Here is a 23386-nt window from a genome sequence, read left to right as displayed (position 1 = left end):
ACATTGATAGAAGCCACAATCTATCTGCAATATTAAAGCTGATCCACCCGCTAAAAAATAAATAAAATAAAAACGACTCTCTCTCTCTCAAAGACTTCAGATTCCTCTGTCTGTTGTTCTACGGAACATAGCTTGGATTCTTGGCACATACATACAACAGATGAGTTCTCATTCAATTCCGGAGTAGGCTAACTTTTCGACCCTCGTAATGATGTCTGTCTGTGCCTGTCTGTGTCTGTGCGATATTTACTTTTCAAACCTGGTGAGGATGTCAGCGATGATGGTGCTGCCCCCTACAGCTCTCTCCCAGTGGGCGTTCTGCTCAAACAGGGAAAAAGTGTTTCTGCTCTCCTTCAGACCCAGCTTCTCCAACATCCTCCTTACCACCTAGCAGAGGAGAGAGAGAGTCGTAAGGAGTACACTGACAAGCAGTTCCCAACTTGCTGGGTTTGGTAGGGAGTGCAAGTCTCCACAAAGGCCAACTCGAGAGGAAAGGATTTGAGAGGGTGTTTGTAGATCTTGGTAGTGACATAGAGCGAGAGAGACAGAGATGATAGAGAGAGACAGAGATGATAGAGAGCCCACCACCCCCCCTCACCTCGTTGGCGGTGGTGTGTGAGCTGATGTGGAGCTGACAGGAGCCTGGTCCCGGGTAGTGAACTGTACACAGCATCTCCTGTCTCCCCATCAGCACCTGGATCTCCTCCCAGGAGGGAACACATTCCCGACACCGTGTCTTCTCCAGAGCCTCCCCGATGAACGACGCATAGTTATCCATCTCAGACTCCGGAAATTGGCTCTGGATCCTGGACCACGGGAGGGGAGAGAGGAGACACGGGAGTGAGCCGGGTGAGTGTGTGTGTATGACTAAAGGAAGCTCCGCTACATTTCAAAAAGGGCAAACTGAAGCACGTCAGTGATTCTAATATTAACCGTGACAACTGTTATGTTATTTTAACTGGATTTGCGTCATCCTTTCGGTTCCACACAAGCCATCTTTATTTTCTTTCGCGTTGCCAATGCTGAGAAGTCAATGAGGCGAGGAACGACCAGTGTTCTCACTTTGGCTCTCAGAGACTTAAAAGGCTCTCCTCCCTCCGCCCTTCAAAGAGAATGTAAAAAGGGAAAGAAAACATGTTTGACTTTCAGCAGCGCTCTTTACAGAAAAAGGTGTTTCCGCTCACGTGAACCAGAGTGACCTGCCGCTTCCTCCCAGCGGAGGGGCCAGGGAAAGCGGGGGGGGCACCCTCGATGGGCCAAAAACTCAAAAACACGCAAGAATGTCAGAGGTGTGAAAGGTGACCTGACAGAGCCATGAGCTCACCCAAGGTCAAACAAGGAAGGGTAAAAGTTGTGGAAGGAAGCAATTATACTACAGTGTCCATCCCAAAATATACAGCACAGAGAACAGAGGAGAGCTGGAGAGAGAAAGGGGGTGAATGAGAGAAGACTCAGACACTCCAGACAGCCAAATGGAGAGAGAGAGAGAGAGAGAGACAGACAGACAGAGAGAGACATAGAGAGACAGACATAGAGAGAGAGACAGACAGAGAGAGAGAGACAGACAGAGGAGGCCCTCTCCGTCTCATTACGGGGCACAAGGTGGGTTTTGTCTTGCTGCTCAAACATAATTAGGAATGCTCCACTGAGAGAGGCTGTGCTGTGTGATCCCTTTCCGTCTGCCCCCCTCCCCACCCCGCCTGGCCCAACCTTCTCTCTTCCACGCACGCAGGGCTCATGTCGACCCTTCTCCGACTGGGGACATTCCCTGGGGGGTTCTCAGTGAACCATGGGGGTAGAGGGGGAGGGGGGCTCAGTCTCTGGGCCCTCTGCCCAGTGTGCAGCTCCAGTTCTGTCCAGCTGTGGGGTCAGCCTCAACACTCTATCACAGAGGTCTCAGGGAAACACTGACCCTCTCTCTTTATAGCAGCGCTGCTGCATAACCTGCCACCTTGCATTTAGGCTGACCCCGGAAGCTAATAGCTAGCTATACTGTGAAAAGTTCAGAAAGTATTCAGACCCCTTGACTTTTTCCACATTTTGTTATGTTACATCTTCTTCTAAAATGTATTAAATAGTATTTTTTCCTCGTCAATCTACACACAATGCCACAACATGGCAAAGCAAAAACAGGTTTTTAGAAATGCTTGCATATTTATTAAAAATAAAAAACGGAATTATTACATTTACATAAGTATTCAATCGCTTTATCAGTACTTTGTTGAAGCACCTTTGGCAGTGATTACAGCCTCGAGTCTTCTTGTGTATGACGCTACAAGCTTGGCACACCTGTATTTGGGGAGTTTCTCATTCTTCTCTGCAGATCCTCTCAAGCTTTGTCAGGCCGTCTCTTCAGAGATGTTCGATTGGGTTCAAGTCCGGGCTCTGGCTGGGCCACTCAAGGACATTCAGAGACTTGCCCCGAAGCCACTCCTGCATTGTCTTGGCTGTGTGCATAGGGTCGTTGTCCTGTTGGAAGGTGAACCTTAACCTGCTCGAGGACCTCAGACTGGGGTGTTCATCAAGGATCTCTGTACTTTTCTCCATTCCTTTTTTCCGCGATCCTGACTAGTCTCCCAGTCCCTGCCACTGAAAAACATACCCACTGCATGATGCTGCCACCACCATGCTTCACCGTAGGGATGGTGGCAGATTTCCTCCAGACGCAACACTTAGCATTAAGGCCAAAGAGTTCAATCTTGGTTTCATCAGACCAGAGAAACTTGTTTCTCATGATCTGAGAGTCTTAATGTGCCTTTTGGCAATCTCCTAGCGGGCTGTCATGTACCTTTTACTGAGGAGTGGCTTCTGTCTGGCCACTCTACCATAAAAGCCTAATTACTGGAGTTCTGCAGAGATGTATCCTGCCTGTTTGGCCCTGTCCGGGGGTATCATCGGATGGGGCCACAGTGTCTCCTGACCCCTCCTGTCTCAGCCTCCAGTATTTTATGTGTCGGAGGGCTAGGGTCAGTCTGTTATATCTGGAGTATTTATCCTGTATTATCCGGTGTCCTGTGTGAATTTAAGTCTCTAATTATCTCTCTTTCTTTCTCTCTCTCGGAGGACCTGAGCCCTAGGACCATACCTCAGGACTACCTGCCATGATGACTCCATCTTGGCCATGTTCTGTTATAATCTCTACCCGGCACAGCCAGAAGAGGACTGGCCACCCCTCATAGCCTGGTTCCTCTCTAGATTTCCTCCTAGGTTCTGGCCTTTCTAGGGAGTTTTTCCTAGCCACCGTGCTTCTACACCTGCATTGCTTGCCGTTTGGGGTTTTAGGCTGGGTTTCTGTACAGCACTTTATATATCAGCTGATGTACGAAGGGCTATATAAATACATTTGATTTGATGGGAGAACCTTCCAGAAGGACAACCATCTCCACAGAGGAACTCTAGAGCTCTGTAAGAGTGACCATCGGGTTCTTGGTCACCTCCCTGACCAAGGCCCTTCTCCCCCGATTGCTCAGTTTGGCCGGGTACCCAGCTCTAGGAAGAGTCTTGGTGGTTCCAAACTTCTTCCACTTAAGAATGATGGAGGCCACTGTGTTCTTTGGGACCTTCAATGTTGCTGAAATGTTTTGGTACCCCAGATCTGTGCCTCGACACAATCCAGTCTTGGAGCTCAATCAAGTTGTAGAAATATCTCAAGGATGATCAATGGAAACAGGATGCACCTGAGCTCAAATTTCGACTCTCATAGCAAAGGGTCTGAATACTTATGTAAATCAAGCTATTTCTGTTTTTAATACATTTGCAAAAATGTCTAAAAACCTGTTTTCGCTTTGTCATTACGGGGTATTGTGTGTCGATTGCTGAGGATTTTCTCAAGGGGTCTGAATACTTTCCGAAGGCTCTGGACATACAACCCCTAGCACGAGAGACAGTGTGTTCTAGCTCTGAGAGGTGGATGCCTCAGTGTGCTGTATATTGCAACTGTTCCATTAGCTTTGGCCTGATACTGAGTCGCAGTGTAAACATGGGCATCATATATAGTGCTTTATGACTTGCAGTCCAACAGAGGCTTCAGGCCAAAGATTAACACTGTTAATATAGCTTAGCATGTGGCTAATTCAGAGCTGCAAATCCACTCCTAAAACACTGGATATGTCTAGGGGTCGTGCAGTAACAATGTGAGGGCATTTCACACTACTATATCTAACTGGTGGTTAGCAGGCTTGGCGCCTGTCTCCTGTCTGCTCCCACGGTGGGTTCCCATGCTACTGGCACCCTTCTGGCCCACAGCCTGACCCCCATTTCTCCCTCGTACCGCAGCTCTATTCCCCCACTCACCTCTCAAATAATTTCTGACAGAGACACCTGTCAACACCAAACACTTTCCATTGTCGGTGAAACCAGCTGACGCCTTAAAGTTTTCCGCAGGCTACGACAGAGTTAGGTGGATGGCTAGGGGAAGAATTACACCTCCTGTCGAGGGCGTTGTGTTATATGTTGTGTGTGTCACCTCTTGAGGTGGAAGCGCAGGTATTTCAGCACGGCGGGGCCGGGCAGGAAGGTGCAGCTCATGCAGGTGAGGAGCTGCCAGTAGCGGAGGTGTGCGGCGGTGTGGGGCTGCGGCGTGCAGCTGGTCTGCTTCACCAGCTGGCAGTAGACCTCGTCCCGGAGCGGCCGCAGGTCCAGACAGGTCTGCAGCACGCCTTGGATCAGAGGCACCGGGTCCCGCGCACACTCCAGCTGCTGCAGACAGTTGAAGAGCTTCACTGCTTCCTCCCGCACCGTGGCGTAGCCCTTACCGCTGTGGTCTGTTGGGGGGGGGGGGGTCAGTACCAGACGCATAGTATTAGGAATTAGACCAGACTAGACCAGTCAGCATGGTTGAGAATAGATGATCCTGTCTCTGTGAAGTCTCTCGGTGGACCGACTAGGCTTTAGTAGCCGTCTCTCATCATGCCTTATCTAAGATGTCTCACTCACTGGCCTCGACTTGGCACGCAGGCGGTTAGGCATTACAGGTGACTAACTCAATGGTAAGTCCATATGTGAGTCTGTTACAGTGTATCATTACTGGGCATGTCAACGAGCATGTGACAGCATTACTCATATGTGAGTGGGTGTGTGTGTGTGTGTGTAACTGCTCGTGTTTTACTGCAGAGTTTACAGGCATGGCACTAACCGCAGGGACTGGTGGTAGCATGGGAGTAGTACTTACAGGTGTGTTCCAGGCTGCCGTAAGGGAAGGGCAGCAGGGGGGCATACAGGGGGCTCTGGGTGTGCTTCAGGATGGGGTTGTGCTGGTACATATTATCTACCACCTCAGGGTTAAACTTGTTCTCCTGGAGAAGAAAGACAGAGACACAGACAGAGAGTTAAAGAGAGAGAGAGTGACAGATGAGCTTCCTTGACCTTCCAGCTGACCTGGGAGCAGCACCAAGCAGGGCTGCTATGAGAGAGAGTGTGTTGGGTAACGGGGGCGACTAGAGTCAGTGGGAGTCAGGCCATGGAGCAGGAGGACAGCTATGCCCGCTTTTTAAACACCTGGGGACCCAACAAAACACACCGCCATCACTGACACTATTTCCATGTCTATGTGGTATCTCGCTACAGATGCTACTCTGATTGACAGAAACACATTTTACATGCCGTGTTCATCATTTAGCAGACGCCCCTCTCTCGCTCCAGAGCGAGTTACAGGAGCAATTAGGGTTCAGTGCTTTGCTCAAGGGCACAGACAGATTTTTCACCTAGTCAGCTTGAGGATTCAAACCAGCAACCTTTCGACCAGCAACTGGCCCAACCTCTTAACCGCTAGGCTTTTTGACGCCCTACACAGACGGCATCCACTACTGCAATCCTTGCCTGCACCTGTTGACCATTAGTAATGGTGCCACTGCTCTCCCTCCTTCACCCAATTCACCCTCCTTTGTGGGGCAAAGTTGACACATTCCTCTGAAATGTTTTGGTCAATCTGAACTGGGAGCATGTGGAACACTGGCAGACTGTCTATTGGACAGACACATATAGAACACATTACCATAGGCGAACATACAGTAGCTGTACAGTGCTCAACACTGGGGGACACATTGCGGTCTATGTAGAGGTCGCGAGAGGACACAACGGGATTCATTTATAATCTACAGGATTCCGACAGAACATCCATCCTCATTATGTCCTAAAAATGGACATGTTCCCTTGTCCTTCTCACTCCCTCTCCCTCTCCCTCTCCCTCCCTCCCTCGCGACACAGACTGGAGGTCCAAGGCTGAAACAGTCATCTCTCTTCACCTGCATGTCTGGTGGGACACACATCTACACTCAGAGATAAGCACTTCTCTCACACAAATAACTCCTCTATTCATTCTCCCTCCCTCCCTCCCTCCCTCTCCTGTAGTGTCAGTTGCGTTCAGTAGTGTTCTCCCTCCCTCCCTCTCCTGTAGTGTCAGTTGCGTTCAGTAGTGTTCTCCCTCCCTCCCTCCATCTCCTGTAGTGTCAGTTGCGTTCAGTAGTGTTCTCCCTCCTTCCCTCTCCTGTAGTGTCAGTTGCGTTCAGTAGTGTTCTCCCTCCCTCCATCTCCTGTAGTGTCAGTTGCGTTCAGTAGTGTTCTCCCTCCCTCCCTCCATCTCCTGTAGTGTCAGTTGTGTTCAGTAGTGTTCTCCCTCCCTCTCTCTCTCCCTCCCTCCCTCCCTCCCTCCCTCCCTCTCCTGTAGTGTCAGTAGTGTTCTCCCTCCCTCCCTGTCCTGTAGTGTCAGTAGTGTTCTCCCTCCCTCCCTCTCCTGTAGTGTCAGTAGTGTTCTCCCTCCCTCCCTGTCCTGTAGTGTCAGTAGTGTTCTCCCTCCCTCCCTCTCCTGTAGTGTCAGTAGTGTTCTCCCTCCCTCCCTCTCCTGTAGTGTCAGTAGTGTTCTCCCTCCCTCCCTCTCCTGTAGTGTCAGTAGTGTTCTCCCTCCCTCCCTCCCTCTCCTGTAGTGTCAGTTGCGTTCAGTAGTGTTCTCCCTCCCTCCCTCCCTCTCCTGTAGTGTCAGTAGTGTTCTCCCTCCCTCCCTCTCCTGTAGTGTCAGTTGCGTTCAGTAGTGTTCTCCCTCCCTCCCTCCCTCCCTCTCCTGTAGTGTCAGTTGCGTTCAGTAGTGTTCTCCCTCCTTCAGTGGGATTCGGCTAGGCTTTGTGTTAAGTGTGAAAAAGAGTGTTGGAAGGAGTGGAGGGGGATTGGAAAGGGGGAGGAAGAGAAGACAGGGGCAACTCTTTAAAAAGCGGGCCCCTCTCTTCCTCCTCCCGCCGAAGTCAAGTGATCGATGGGCACATTTACAAGAATACACACACAACAACACACAAACTCAGAATAGCAAACAAGCAGAGACTAAACACCACTGGGTGAATTCCAAAGTGATGGCAGAGCGTGGTCTGGCTTTTTCTCTTAGACTTTGTCTTAGTGATGAATGAAATCATACTTTAAAAATAGAAGAACTCGCTGAGCCTCATTCAACTGTTAAGTGAGGCATGTTTCTGTGGGCAAACACACTTACACACCCCAGGGCCGGGTCCTAATATGACGCTTTGCCTTGCACACCCTCTTCATCCACCCTTTTGCCTCTAAAAATGACACGTTCCTTAAAATAGGGCAGAACATTCCGGTGGAACTTTTACGGGGTGCCTCCTCTCCTCTCACAGCTTGGCGGTAATAAGTTAATTCCCTGAAGGCAGCAGCAACGACAGTTGGAGGACACTTTGGACTCGCGGCCCAGTTTGGTCGCGCGGTTGCCGCGGTGACAGAGCGGAGGTATAATGTCCGTTGTGTTGTTGCGGTCCGTGTTTGGTGACCCGTGTCATCGGCAGCTTGGCAGTGGTCTGGTCTGGGGCGGGCAGCGAGATGCTGTGAAGCAGTGTGTGTGTGTGTGCGCATGTGTCTCACCTCAATGTCTCGGATCAGGAGCTGAGTGGGCGTCTCCACGGGGGCTTTTGTGTCGATGACCTTCTGGACAGCGCAGGCCCAGTGCACAGCCTCGTTGAAGTGCTTGGTGTACAGCCTGTAGCAGTGCTTACGCCCATACACTGTGATGCTCCAGTACCCTGAAACACACACACACACACACACACAGAAATGTGTCATCAGTGTATCGTGCAATTAAAGCATGAGTAAACAGAAACGGAACTTTCAAAGAACAATATAGATATAGAGAGCAGAATCCAAGGCCTATACTTATGTAGTAACTTTGGTTTCAGAAAATAAGGAAGCCTGCTCCACTCTCCCTCTCATATGGTCTGAACATGGGACACTCCACATATCTGGTGTGACTCCTGCTTCCTCACTTCCTCTCTGGGTTTCACAGAGGTCAGCGGTCACCCCGAGAGGGGCTCCCAACTTTATTAGCCACTAAGCCCAACCGAAACACAACGACTACAACCAAGTCAGGACAGAGGTGTCCTCTCCTGGCACAACACCTGGCCTAACGTCCTGTAAGAACTGAGAAAGCCTTCTCTCCTCCATGTGCACAGGAAGTAGTAACTGTACTAGACACGCTACAGGCAGTAGCGTTTGTTACCATGTGATCTCCTGCTAGCTACGTGACTTGGCATACTGATTTTTATTTGTTTAGATTGGTCAACTTCAAAAGCCAAGTGAGGCTGCTATTTCACAAGTGAGAGATAGAGAGGTGGAAGAAACAAAAACAAACGGAACATTTCAATGTAGAAAGGGGCAACACAATGCCAGAGAACGCAATAAACCATCCAAATGTAATGTACTAGATACTGGGCCTAAAAGGGGTCTAGTATTGTATTGTATGGTAAGGAGATACTGGGCCTAAAAGGGGTCTAGTATTGTATTGTATGGTAAGGAGATACTGGGCCTAAAAGGAGTCTAGTATTGTATTGTATGGTAAGGAGATACTGGGCCTAAAAGGGGTCTAGTATTGTATTGTATGGTAAGGAGATACTGGGCCTAAAAGGAGTCTAGTATTGTATTGTATGGTAAGGAGATACTGGGCCTAAAAGGGGTCTAGTATTGTATTGTATGGTAAGGAGATACTGGGCCTAAAAGGAGTCTAGTATTGTATTGTATGGTAAGGAGATACTGGGCCTAAAAGGGGTCTAGTATTGTATTGTATGGTAAGGAGATACTGGGCCTAAAAGGAGTCTAGTATTGTATTGTATGGTAAGGAGATACTGGGCCTAAAATGGGTCTAGTATTGTATTGTATGGTAAGGAGATACTGGCCCTAAAAGGGGTCTAGTATTGTATTGTATGGTAAGGAGATACTGGGCCTAAAAGGGGTCTAGTATTGTATTGTATGGTAAGGAGATACTGGCCCTAAAAGGGGTCTAGTATTGTATTGTATGGTAAGGAGATACTGGCCCTTAAATGGGTCTAGTATTATATTGTATGGTAAGGAGATACTGGCCCTAAAAGGCGTCTATTCTTGTATTGTATGGTAAGGAGATACTGGCCCTAAAAGGGGTCTAGTATTGTATTGTACGGTAAGGAGATACTGGCCCTAAAAGGGGTCTAGTATTGTGTGGTAAGGAGATATGGAGGGACTCCTCTGCTGGGACAGACATACTCAGAGGCTCATAGAGGAACACAGACAGAACACACAGCCACCAGTGAGCTGTACTTAGACTAAGGGCAGGACAAAACAGACGAAAAAGCAAAACAAGGTACACACTTCTCTGCAGGAAAGTCCCAGAGCAGATTTAGGGGAATGTTTGGGTTAGGTATTATTTCTCCTGGAGGTTTTAAGTGGTTGTCTAAAGTCAGCAGGCGATGGTACAATCCCCTCCATACAGACACAGAGGGCCTTGTGTGCTTGTGTGTGTCGTGGGCGAGTAATAGAAGAACTCCTAGTCCGAGTCACATACACCCCCCCCCCCCTCTCTCTTCACACAACAATAGTATTTCACCTGTATTTCCTTTCCGATTCCTGTCATTCAGGGTGTTAAATGGTAAAGGGTCATTCTGGTGCTGATGACTCAGAAGGTTCCAGAGAAACCCAAGTTGTGGAGAGAAAAGTGGACTGGGTTTTCCAGACTTCCTCTGGGTGTACTGGGCTTACAGGAACTGAGAGGAGACCGGAAATCCTCACATTATGACTGCTTTGAGATCTTTACCAATATTTGATCATTGAGCCGATACGGAACTTACTATGTGGGGCTTAGTTATCCTAACAGGGAATTTGGGATGGCGTGTGTATATATATATATATAAATATAAATATAAATAAGAGAGAGAGACAGTGGGAGACAGAGAGAGAGTGTGTGTGTCTATACATGCCAGCACTCACCCGTCTCCTTGAAGGTCTGTTTGTCTGGCCAGATGACAGAGCAGAGGTTGGTGAGTACCAGTGTTCCCAGTCTGCGGGCTCCTCTCTCTGAGCTGCTGTAGTAGTCTAAGGAGTCCAGGCTCAGTACAAACCAGTAGCACCGCTGCTTGATCCAGCTTCCACACACCTCCCGGAACAGCCAGCCTACAACACACGCACAATGAATGTGTGTGATTTCACCTTTATTTAACCAGGTAGGCCAGCTGAGAACAAGTTCTCATTTACAACTGTGACCTGGCCAAGATGAAGCAAAGCAGTTCATGTTATCAAAAAGGCAGCCTCATCCAAAAATATCTGGACATGATAGTGTGTGTGTGTGTATGTTTTTGCGCATGTGCCTCTGTGTGTGTGTGTGTGTGTTTGCGAGTGTGTGCATCTGTGTGTGTGCGCCTTATTTGGTTGAATGGAAGGGTTAATTAGTTTGGGCTGAACATAATCACTAAGAGGTTGAACCCATCGGACATAAAATATGTCTGTAACATGCAGAACAGGTTAAAAATAACGGCAGCTAATGGTATAGTCAGACATTAAGGCCTGTGTGCCTGCCACCAGGATAATTACAGCTGTAAAAAACACACAAAGAAGAAAACGGGAGGTTGGAGAACAGTCGCTGGTGGTTGAGTAGCAGGAAGAGAACTGGTGGACTGATCTGTCATTAACGAAGGAGGGAGGGAGGGAGGGAGGGAGGGAGGGAGGGAGGCTGATAAATTCTCCTGGCTCCATTCACCATTCCACACCCGTCACATAACCATGGCCCTCAGAACTGGGTGGTGTTCAGTAGGCACAGAACGAGACAAAATGTTTTGTAACTGACCTGAATTTGTCCAATAAAAATGGTAATTTTCCATTTCATAACGGTTTGTGTTTGGTCTCTACTGAACAGGATCCTGGGCTACAGTGTCCAGCTTTACATGAAGGGGATGTACACTACATGGCCAAAAGTATGTGGACACCTGCTCGTCGAACATCTTGTACCAAAACGATGGGCATTCATATGGAGTTGCTCCCCCCTTTGCTGCTATAACAGCCTACACTCTCCTGGGAAGACTTTCCACTAGATGTTGCAACATTGCTACTGGGAATTGCTTCCATTCAGCCACAAAAGCATTAGTGAGGTCAGGTACTGATGTTGGGCAATTAGGCCTGGCTCACAGCCGGTGTTCCAATTCATCCCAAAGGTCAGGGCTCTGTACCACTTTGCGGCAGAGCCGTTGTTGCATCTAGACGTTTCCACTTCACAATAACAGCACTTACAGTTGACCGGGGAAGCTCTAGCAGGACAGAAATTTGATGACCTGACTTGTTGGAAAAGTGGCATCCTATGACGGTTCCATGTTGAAAGTCACTGAGCTCTTCAGTGAGGCCATTCTACTGCCAATGGTTGTCTATGGAGATTGTATGGCTGTGTGCTCAATTTGATACACCTGTCAGCAACGGGTGTGGCTCAAATAGCCGAATACACTAATTTGACGGGGTGTCCACATACTTATGTATATATAGTGTACTACCCGTGTCCAGAGGGGAAAGTGGTTGTAGTGTTACCAAACACCAGGCATGCAGCACCCCATAGAGTGTCCCCCAAATGGCACACTGTCCCCTGTGTAGTACACTATCTTTGACCAGGGATCATTGGGCTCCGGTCAAAAGTAGTGCACTATATAGCGAATAGGGTGCCATTTGGGACACACCCTGAGTGTGCAAACTGTTCCTTCTAAATATTTAATCTCATAGAGCTGAGGGTAAATAAACCGGGGTTGGCCAAGCTCTGGCCAGGGGATGCCCGGAGAGAGAGAGGAAGAGGGTGCAAGGGATGGATAGGGGTGGCGGTGAGAGGGAGGGGTAAAACGAGAGAGAGCAGTCAGTTCAAAGTGAGGGCTGATGGATAGGCTGGCAGCGGGCCCTGGCTGGTCACCTGGCCCAAAGCTGGAGCAGGGCGCTATGGTGAGGGCAGGGTTATGTGGCTGTGCCATCTGTTGAGTGTGTGTGTGCGTGTGTTTATGGGAACAGCAGTGCCATGTTCATTGGGCTAACTTCTTAGAACAGCTCTGACGACCGAGCAGCTTCCTCTGTGGTTAGCAAGCTGCATGCCACCTGTCAGCTCTCCCTCGCTTTCCCTACAGTTCCTTTCTCTTCGCTCAGGCTCTCCCTCTTTCATCGCCCCCCCCCCCCCCCCCCCCCCCCCGCACCAGCTCCCCTTTATCCTGCTGTAAAGTGCTTTTCCCTACATGCAGAGCCCCCATTGCTACCATTCCCCATGTTACAACCCATAGACCTGGAGGGGGGAAGTCGAAGTGGGAGTCTACACACATCTCATTCTGTTTCCCCTTCCCTAGTGGCAGCTTGGAACACACTATAAACCCACCCAATACAGTCCCCGGGTACTTCATGTGGAGTAAAGGAGCAGGAGCATAAAAATCAACAGGAGCATAAAAAACAACATGAAATGGGTAAATAAAAAACTATGAGGTAAGACAGGACGGGATTGGGTGGGGTGGATGATTGGGTAGGGGGTAGAGGGATGGAGGGGTGTGGGTGGACTGGTTAGCGGAGACCTGGGAGGCATGTCCTCTGTCAGTCACACAGGATGTCCTGCAGCTGCTCTTTTTGAGACAGTGAGATAGAGAGACGGCCAACTTCGGAGGGAGAGAAGAAGGAGAGAGAGAAAGAAAGAAAGAGAGAGAGAGAGAGTGAGCGGAAGAGAGGGAGAGAGAAAAGTAGAGAAAGAGAAGGAAAGGCAGTGAGGGGGAGAGAGAGAGACATTGAGAGAGAAAGGGAGAAACAAGAGTCCCGGTCAGGACCCCCTGCCTACCCTTCCCCTCCCCCCGCGGTCCTCCATCTGGATCCCATCTCCCTGGCCTGCTAATGCGTCCCCCGGGGGCCACGGCTCGCCCTTAATTTGTTTCATTTGTGACCCCAGACCCCTAATGCTGGCCCTGCCCCCTGAAACACAAATTGAGCAAACACTGGAGTCTGTCTCCCTCTGGTTCTGCTCTGTCCTTCTATCTCTGTGTGTACCTTCTGTTTGTTCTGGAGATTTGGGGGAGATTAAAAAGCATCTGATAACAAACCGTCATCCATAACGGCGCAGAGCGTTAATGAGCTTCACCATTAGGATTATGGGCTGAGCTGAATTAGACAGAGATCCAAACAGAAAGGGAAACGATTGCAATTGAGTAGACTGAATCCCTTTCCAAATGACTGGAGTACTGGCCACTCTTAAGTGGTATGTAGCTAAAATTGTTCAGTTTTCCCGCGCATGAACAAACAGAGGAATGTAATTTATGCTCGTTACTGCATTCTGTCTAGGAGTTTCTCACTCCTTCGCTACGTCAATCTCTCTCTCTATATCTCTTTTCCTCTCTGTCTGTCTCGGCACAGTTGATGGCCTATTTTAGACAGCGAGGCGACCCTTGGCCCCAGTTGCCTGAGGATGTCCCATTGAACACCACGCCAAACAGCTAGGGACACCCTAGCTCCAGGACATTTGAAAATATATCCCTGCACACAACAAGGGCATGAACAGAGCAAGGCCTTCACATGTCCTGGAGCGTCAGTGGTGCTGGAGATGGTGGTGGTTGGTGGGGAAGACGGCCCGACTGAAGAGAAGAAATGCCAAGGCACATAGCCAGCCCAGGGGCCCAGGGGAAGTATCCGTCCTCCGATTGGGAAGGAATGCACCCCCCTAATCCCATCGCCTGCCCCTCTGCCCGGTCTCAGACATCGGAACAGAGGGAGGAGGGGTGCAGCCAGCCCGTCGGCCAGGGGTGCTGCATGGTAACTGCTGTCCGAATTAGCCGATCAGGCTGCCGCCATCCCAAAGAGGACGTAACTTATCCAAGCACTGGCATTTTACTGCAACCGTTTCGGTAGCAGGAAAAGCACACATGAATAGCCTGTGAGATCACTCCTCAAAAAGCGTCAGGCTCGCAAGGCTCTTAATGCCGCTGATGGCCATCATTACATGATTACTGGGGGAAGGGTGTTGTGTGTGTGTGTGTGTGTGGGCTTAGCCGTGGACCGTGAAGTGTACAGTACAGTAGTACAGTATGGCCTACTTATTCAGTGATAACACCGCAAACATGCACGGAGCTCAAGCTCGGCTAACGCTCTCGGACGAGTGAACGTCATCATCCCACAGACTGTTATTATTTTACATGCAAATCACTGGAGCTGGGACACAACAGCCACACAGAGAGAAAGCAGAGAGAGAGCGAGAGAATAGAGGGATGGTGTAGGGGTATGTCAGCCAAGCAGGCTCACCTTTGACCAGCAGCTCGGGGTCGTCTTCAAGGCCCATCTTGCTCTTCTCTATGATCAGACTCTTCATCTCATCAGGAACCTCTGACAGACTGTGTCTGGGTGAGACAGAGAGAGGTGGTAAACTACAGCATCATACACTCCCACAGTCAAGGCACCCCCCCCCCCCCCCCCCCCCCCCCACACCCTATTGGCTCTGAGTCGAAGGGAGGAGGGTAACCCCACACAACCTGTGCCCACCCTAAGCCTCTCTGACACCCTAAGTGAGAGCGGAGAGGGGGACAAGTTGAAGTGCTGTGAATATCGTTCCCTCCACCCCTCCCCTCCCCTCCCCAGCTGCATGCATTCCACGCCACTGTGGACAGCTCGTCTCTCTTTAATTGGTTTGGCTGGCGGGCACAGCGGAGTGGAGGGAAGCGGAGGACTGAAAATAAAACGTGACAGAGCGACGCCGGACTGACTCAAAGCCAGCCAGGCAGTCGCAGGCCAGAGAGAGAGAGAGAGGACTGACTCAAAGCCAGCCAGCCAGGCAGTCGCAGGCCAGAGAGAGAGAGAGGACTGACTCAAAGCCAGCCAGCCAGGCAGTCGCAGGCCAGAGAGAGAGAGAGGACTGACTCAAAGCCAGCCAGCCAGGCAGTCGCAGGCCAGAGAGAGAGAGAGGACTGACTCAAAGCCAGGCAGTCGCAGGCCAGAGAGAGAGAGGACTGACTCAAAGCCAGCCAGCCAGGCAGGCAGTCGCAGGCCAGAGAGAGAGAGAGAGGACTGACTCAAAGCCAGCCAGGCAGTCGCAGGCCAGAGAGAGAGAGGACTGACTCAAAGCCAGCCAGCCAGGCAGTCGCAAGCCAGAGAGAGAGAGAGGACTGACTCAAAGCCAGCCAGCCAGGCAGTCGCAAGCCAGAGAGAGAGAGAGGACTGACTCAAAGCCAGCCAGCCAGCCAGGCAGTTGCAGGCCAGAGAGAGAGAGAGAGAGAGGACTGACTCAAAGCCAGCCAGCCAGGCAGTCGCAGGCCAGAGAGAGAGAAGACTGACTCAAAGCCAGCCAGCCAGGCAGTCGCAGGCCAGAGAGAGAGAGAGGACTGATTCAAAGCCAGCCAGCCAGGCAGTCGCAAGCCAGAGAGAGAGAGAGGACTGAATTAAAGCCAGCCAGCCCGGCAGTCCCAGGCCAGAGAGAGAGAGAGAGTTCAAAGGGTTACACTGTTGTCAGCTAATCGAAACCCATAACAAACATCAAAAACATCTGGGAATTATGGGGAAACTGTTGTGAAATGCTCTCTCTCCTCTCTCTCTCTCTCTCTCAACTGCCACGGTCAAAGAAGCCTTGAAAAAGAAAAGCCACCAGTCATGGTGGTAGCGAGGACTTTGGACTGCAAAGTGACATTCGTTTCAGACATTTGGCCAGGCAATGTTGTGGACGACTGAGAGCTCAAGCTTGTTATCGCTGGCCAAGGCCCATTTCCAGACCATTAAAGTTGTTTATAAGGTTTATCTATGCTCATTATATTTATCTAATTTCTAGTTTATTTTCTCTATTTCCTGCGTCAAACTAGCGTGTGAGGTATGAAGGGACAAACCCTCCTTCCTTCCCCTGAAAACACCAGGCAGGAAATGAGTTTTGGCAGGCGGCCCTCCATCCCTCCACCATGTACAGTCTCAGATAGCGTTTCTCTGGGCTGTGATTATTGATCAGATGACTGTGGAAGGTTATTCCGTACGGAAGTCAGACCTAATCGATGAGTCTGAATATACCCTATCCTGCTCAACTTAGCTGACTGTTCATCTACAATACATGACACCTGCTCAAAGTATCTCACTATCCCAACATCCACTAGTTGACCCTTGTGTCAATACGTTTGGCTGTTTCAGACCGTACAGTAGTTGTAAAATATGTGTGTGTATCAGTCTCTAATTTAGGCTGATGCTCAGACACACAGGGAAACACTACAGGAAAACCACATTGGCCCTCACAGAGTGTACGACTGATTCGCCCGGGGAAACGTCAGAGACACACCAGAGGGCGAGAAAAAGAGGGTCCGAGCCCTGTCCTACTACAGCCAGTCTACCTCTGCAGCGAAGCCCAACAGCGACGGCAGCATTCAAACAGTAGCGTCAAAAGGGAACCTTTCCAGTGTATCGTCGCATGTCTCTCTTCTCCTAAATACAGAAAAATACATCCGGAAATCGGAAGGCGGCTCTTTTTTGGAGTCCGCGAATAAACCCTTGCTGCAGAAACAGATGCAGACAGACCTTCAAACAGTCATTTAAATGGAGAACTCAATGCACTGATGGGGATTTGGATCTATAGAAAACGCCAACGCAGGCAGCTAGGGGATAGCGTGTTGGTATGTGGAGGACTTGATATCAAAGCCTAGGATCATTTTGTGCTATCGTCTGCATGTACAAACTCTGGAGAGCACCAGTACAAACCTGTCCTGGGCTGGTACCTCTATAGTTTGGGCCTTGCTCAAGGGTACAAAAGCAATGTTAGCGATGCTCCTCGCAGAACTTCAACCAGATATCTTCTAGCCGTGAAATGGGTCAAGTTCCTACTTAAAGCTACAGACTACTTACTTTATGTATGCACCAGGGTTTTGACGTTTTAATTTACCAGCCATTTGAGAAATCTCCCAGACACATATGCATTGGGTGTGTAAACCCACTAGGGGCGTCCACCCACGGTGCTCAAAAAATACATCACATTTAGTTTATGGTAATTCCTCTTCACAGAACATGTAACTCCTGTAATGGAGTAGCCGACACAACGTCATTTTCAAACATTTGCCAAAATGCAATTTGCGAGAAAAAAAGGGAACACGCCATTCTAAATAGCGCACTTGACACAAGCGTTTATATGACAGAGATTCAAAGAGCGTTAATCTAAAAGATACAACAGCTAGGATGGGGTTGCTAATACTGTATGACTAGGATTGTGCATTTGACTTCTGGACAAAGAGAGAAAGTTGATATGAAAACCAAGAGAACGGGAGAGAAATGGCAGCGAGCGTGGCAAAAGGCCTAGCTGATTGTGTTGCGGCTGTCAGCGAAAAGCATCTAATATACGTGTGAACATAATGTGTCTTGAGTATGATTTCAAATGTTGAGACAAGAACAGGGGGAGGGGTGTGTGGCGAAGACAGCCTATAGGCAGTCTCTCTCCAGAATGCATGCTCTCAGCTCTCCAGTATCAACTCGGCTGTCCCCCACCAATTCTCGCGCATTCATTGTTTCTTGTGAATTGTTTGCCCTAAAAATGTTCATCGTTATCAATTCCCCATTACATATGTCACCAATAGTAAATGAACCGTTAATCCCCGTCATTTTGTTACATTAATTTATGTTCATGCATTGTATTACTAATTAGGCCTACAGTCATTTACCGTCCTCATTCTTGGTGTGTAAATGCTTTTGAGAAACACGTTTTGGTTCTATTTCATAGCCATCATTTACGAGTTGCCCCTTTTTTTCATTGTCTTTTGTTTGGAGTGCTCCATGTGAGCATGGGTCTTGTTAATGTTGAGGAAGCTCGCACGTCTGAGCACGCAGAGAATTAGCCTCCCTGGCCTGCTGCGCACAAGTGCCCATTTGGGGATGTATGATTTCTGCCTGTCTTAGTCATCACCTTCACCACCAATAAACTCATCTTCTCAGTAATCTTTTCTTCGCCTCACACAGTACGTCAACGAAGTCCGTTGTTTTAACACCCGTTGCAAATGACAGCCTAATAGTTCCTCACAAAAATCTCCCCCTCGATAATCACCAAGCCTCGGTGTGAAAGAGCAAAATATAATGATCTGATGATCCCATATATTCAGTGGAAACGTCATAAAATACTTATCCTTTCCCTTGCGCAAAAACAGCTGTCTGTCCCGAGCTCACTGGTGCCTAGAGTCTCAGTTCCGAATAGGCTAGTAGATACAATGTTGCAAGTTAGGGCCCAGATCCAGTTGATTGATTTGATACAATGTTGCACTTCACAAGCGACAGCGCGCAAGTCAAGACAGATGTAAAGTGAGGCAGACAGGCCGAGTAGGGAAATTAAAGTTATTGAAAGAACCAGATTTTTCAGCAGTATATTTTCTACTGTTTTTATGTATTTTTACTTTGTTGACAATGTAAGTAAGTTATAGGCCAACAGCTGCATTAGCCATCTCGGAGTTCCATGCGCTCAATTAGGCTACTTAGCCGCCAATGATCCGCGTGTATCAATGTGTCATATAGCAGAGGCTGGTCCTCTCGCAATAGTTGAATCTTACATTATATACGTCTTTCATTTTAATTAAGATTTTTATGATTATCCACGGGGCAACGATTTTGAGAATCGAAAACATTATTATTGATAAGAAACAGTTCCATCAAAATGCACATTTCATGAAAATCATATGAAAATCATATGAAAATCATAACTGACCAGCAGATTGGTAGAAATAAATGAAAGGCTTATGCTTCCCCAAACTTTAGAAAAGAATTGCCTCCACCTTTCTATGGTCTGATTTTCAAGCAAGGTAAGACATGCCTCATAATATGAAGTAAAACACTCAGGTTTCAAACAATTAAGTATGTTTTCAAAATGCATACTGCATCCAGCTCACATTGTAAAGTGGTGGGTGACTCGCTGATAGCCTTCCTACCGTTGTTTTTTCTCCCGGTTCATTTCGCCAGCCAAAATGTTATTTATCTGCCTAAAAAAAAAAGTCATACAGCCAAAAGCCGGCAATTGCCGGCTAACGGAAACCCAGGTATGCACATGACAACCCTGAGGAGCAATACTGTTGGGGAGGATAACCCTAACCACATGTGAAAAATGACAGGTTTCAGAACTAGCACGAGACAGGATTCAAGAGAGATCATTTGAAAGATTTGAGTGGAGTGAAATGAGGGAAAAGTTTGTAATTTATTTATTTTATTTCACCTTTATTTAACCAGGTAGGCTAGTTGAGAACAAGTTCTCATTTGGAGGGAAACAGGAAAAAGTAAGGAGAGGGAGGGCTGGGCTAAAACCCTCCAGTTGACCTTTTACTCTGTCTCTGTTCAAACAAGCCTGACCTTCAGCTTCAATGGGCCCTCAGCGAATCAGAGGGCCCATCTGGGTCCACAGGACTTCAGCTAACGTCTAACACACAATCTGCCTTTGTGACTTACTGTAGACACAGGCATCACCAAAAGTCATATCAAAGACAAAACCATATGGGAAGACACAGGGGCTTGTTCTAACTTTGAAGCCCATATGCTATAGGTTTTTGTCGAGGAAAAGAAGTCGGGTGGGTGGGTGTGAGTCTATGACACTTTGGTAAGCTGATCCAGAGCGGGCTGTCCAACACACTTCTGTTAGAAGTTCAAACAAGAGGATGAAGCACTGAGCATGTCGAGAACCAGACCAGCAGAGAAACTGTTCAGACGACAGAGAGACAACGGGCCTAGGCTTTGCGTCATGCTACCTTTAATAATTATTCCTTAAGAGTCTATTGACGCACCCATGCATCAATCTAATTAACATACTACAGCTGTCAGTTGAAGCTAGAGATACCACATTCGCCTATGTCGCCCTTCTGCGTCTGCGGTGAAAAGTAGCAGAGCTACAGCGGTGTTTGTCAGACCAGGAGACATCCCGAAAATCGGTCCTGTCACAAAAACGTCTGTAGCGTCCAACTAACTAATATAACCACTATATGGAAAGACGAGACTCTCACTAGCACAATGTTTTAGCTCGACGACCCCCACAAATGTCACGGGACTTGTCTGAAGGTAACCTGTTACCGTTTTTTTTTAATGAATGGAAGTATGGAGGTAGTTTTGTGCCAACAAAAAAAAGGGGTTAAATGTAAACCTTAAATGTAAAAAAAAGATATACAGTAGCAGTCTAAAGTTTGGACACACCTACTCATTCAAGGGTTTTTCTTTATTTTGACCTTGTAGAATAATAGTGAAGACATCAACACTATGAAATAACACATATAGAATCATGTAGTAACCAAAAAAGTGTTAAACAAATCAACATATATTTGAGATTCTTCAAAGTAGCCACCCTTGACCTTAATGACAGCGTTGCAAAATCTTGGCATTCTCTCAACCAGCTTCATGGGGTAGTCACCTGGAATGCATTTCAATTAACAAGTGTGCCTTGTTAAAAGTTTATTTGTGGAATTTCTTTCCTTCTTGATGCGTTTGAGACAATCAGTTGTGTTGTGACAAGGTAGGGGTGGTAAAATACCAAATCTATATTATGGCAAGAACAGCTCAAATAAGCAAGGAGAAATGACAGTCCATCATTACTTTAAGACATGAAGGTCAGTCAATCTGGAAAAATGTATGTACTTTGAACGTTTCTTCAGTTGCAGTCGCAAAAACCACCAAGCACTATTATGAAACTGGATCTCATGAGGACTGCAAAAGGACCCAGAGTTACCTCTGCTGCAGAGGATAAGTTAATTAGAGTTACCAGCCTCAGAAATTGCAGCCCAAATAAATGCCTCACCGAGTTTAAGTAACAGACACATCTTAACATCGACTGTTCAGAGGAGACTGTGTGAATCAGGTCTTCATGGTTGAATTGCAACAAAGAAACCACTACTAAAGGACACCAATAGGAAGAGAGACATGCATGGGCCAAGAAACACGAGCAATGGACATTAGACTGGTGGAAATCTGTCCTTTGGTCTGATGAGTCCAAATTTGTGATTTTTGGTTCCAAATGGTGTCTTTTTGAGACGCAGATTAGGTGAACGGGTGATCGTCACATGTGTGGTTCCCACCGTGAAGCATGGAGGAGGTGTGATGGTGTGGGGGTGCTTTGTTGGTGATACTGTCTGTGATTTATTTAAAATTCAAGGCACACTTAACCAGCATGGCTACCACAGCATTCTGCAGCAATATGCCATCACATCTGGTTTGCTCTTAGTGGGACTATCATTTGTTTTTCAACAGGACAATGACCCAACACACCTCCAGGCTGTGTAAGGGCTATTTGACCAATAAGGAAAGTGAAGGGGTGCTGCATCAGATGACCTGGCCTCCACAATCACCCGACCTCAACCCAATTGAGATGGTTTGGGATGAGTTGGACCGCAGAGTGAAGGAAAAGCAGCCAACAAGTGCTCAGCATATGTGGGAACTCCTACTGTTGGAAAAGCATTCTAGGTTAAGCTGGTTGAGAAAATGCCAAGAGTGTGCAAAGCTGTCATCAAGGAAAAGGGTGGCTACTTTGAAGAATCTCAAATATAAAATATCTTTTGATTTGTTTAACACTTTTTTGGTTACTACATGATTCCATATGTGTTATTTCATAGTTTTGATGTCTTTACTATTCTACAATGTAGAAAATAATAAAAACTAATAAAAACCATTGAATGAGTAGGTGTGCCCAAACTTTTGAGTGCTACTGTATATCTTTTCTGAGCTTTTATCTCTTAGATCTCAAAACCTTGACTGTCTGTTTTGCCATTTATGAATGTGCTATTCAATGCACTTCTTTAGTGGTAGCCAAATTCCAAAATATGTTTTAATTTTTTATTATACAGTATCTACAGGGCTCCTTAAATTCTAAATCAAATAGCTAAATGATCCATGGTATGACCATCTTAAAACAATTCCATATGTTAGCTTAGTAGAACCCCCTCCCTTTAGAGGTTTTAACAGGCAAATCTGCGCCCAGCTGCCCACACAGGCCCAAAGTAATGCTTACATTCTACTAATTGAGTAAAGAGGGGCTTGTGAATGAGTGGTGTAAACAAACTATCCAAAACAAGCTTCCATAGCCGGATGGATGGGGGGTGACGGGGGGGCGGGGGTTGGTGGACCAGGTTGGTTGCTGGTTTCATTTCATGGGAGAGAGCCCTGGTGGTGTGTGGGTGCTAGTTGGGTGGGTTGGTGGGTGGGTGGAGGGTAGAGGGGGTTGGGGGTGTAGCTGTAGTGCAGCTGGGGACACATGTTGGCACTCTGACAGATGAGGCAGAGTGCCACAGCTGTCCAGTAGCCCCCCTCCTCCTTTGCCCCCCGCCCCCGTATTCCCAGAAGCCCCGGCTGAGGCCATGACAGAGGGGCCTTGAGTGCTGACTTCCTGTGGGGGCCAGGAAACAATTTTACACAGGGATTAGACGGCTAGGAGGGAGAGCAGACCAACAGAACCCCCCCCCCCCCCCCCCCCAACACTAAACTACACCCCCCTGGAGAGACCATGACACAGTCAGGGACTAGGAGACAAGACACTCACATATTTTTGTTTAATATTCAAACGTTTCCATTGATCTGTTGATGTGAATATGCAATCTATGGTCTGACGTGTAAGCCAGCGTTGTCCTGAGGAGGTTTTTGTGTTTGAGATGTCAGGAATTTGGTGAGAGAAGGAACAATACCCATGTGGTGCTTTGTTTACGGAAGTGGAAGGGAACACATGGAAAAGTCCTGCAGCTCAGATGGCATATATCTCTCTCTCCCTAAATCTCTCCCTCTCTCTTTCTTTTTCTCCCCCTCTCCCACCCCGGTCTTTCCCCTGTAGGCCTAACACCAGCACGCTAAGCAAAACCATCTGTTTGCCCCACATAAACGGGAAGCTAGCTAACAAAGAAAGAGAGAGAGGCGGAAGTAGAAAGAGTAGGAGAGAGGGAGTGAGTGCCAGAGAGAGAGAGAGAGAGAGAGAGAGAGAGAGGGGGGGACTGAGGGAGATGGAGATTAATCATTCTCTTTTTGGTGAATACAAATATACACATGCCCCCATATACTGTACGTCTGATAGACAATTTAACTTTACACAATTCTTATCAAATCAAAAATAAAACACAATTGTATTTGTCACATGCGCCGAATACAACAGGTGTAAACCTTACAGTGAAACGCTTACTTACAAGCCCTTAACCAACAATGCAGTTAAAGA

General features: G+C 47.9%; 1 protein-coding gene across 3 annotated transcripts in view; it reads right to left on the bottom strand.

The window, feature by feature from the left end:
• LOC110486280 (unconventional myosin-X) overlaps nt 1-23386 on the bottom strand; it is a 46624-nt gene that overhangs the window by 7329 nt on the left and 15909 nt on the right. For 2 of the 3 annotated variants that reach the window (XM_036940973.1, XM_036940975.1), the window contains 7 exons: nt 14527-14621; nt 10228-10410; nt 7861-8018; nt 5171-5294; nt 4466-4763; nt 599-806; nt 251-387 (listed from right to left, as the gene is read on the bottom strand). In XM_036940973.1, the coding sequence (XP_036796868.1) occupies nt 251-387; nt 599-806; nt 4466-4763; nt 5171-5294; nt 7861-8018; nt 10228-10410; nt 14527-14621 (1203 nt within the window). The remainder of the gene's footprint in view (nt 1-250; nt 388-598; nt 807-4465; nt 4764-5170; nt 5295-7860; nt 8019-10227; nt 10411-14526; nt 14622-23386) is intronic. The other variant, XM_036940974.1, reaches the window with a different exon arrangement.

The sequence above is a fragment of the Oncorhynchus mykiss genome, chromosome 13 (genome assembly GCF_013265735.2).
Source record: "Oncorhynchus mykiss isolate Arlee chromosome 13, USDA_OmykA_1.1, whole genome shotgun sequence".
NCBI classification, from domain to species: Eukaryota; Metazoa; Chordata; class Actinopteri; order Salmoniformes; family Salmonidae; genus Oncorhynchus; species Oncorhynchus mykiss.
Note: the sequence above shows the minus strand (reverse complement) of the source record. Positions and strands in the feature narration are given on the sequence as shown.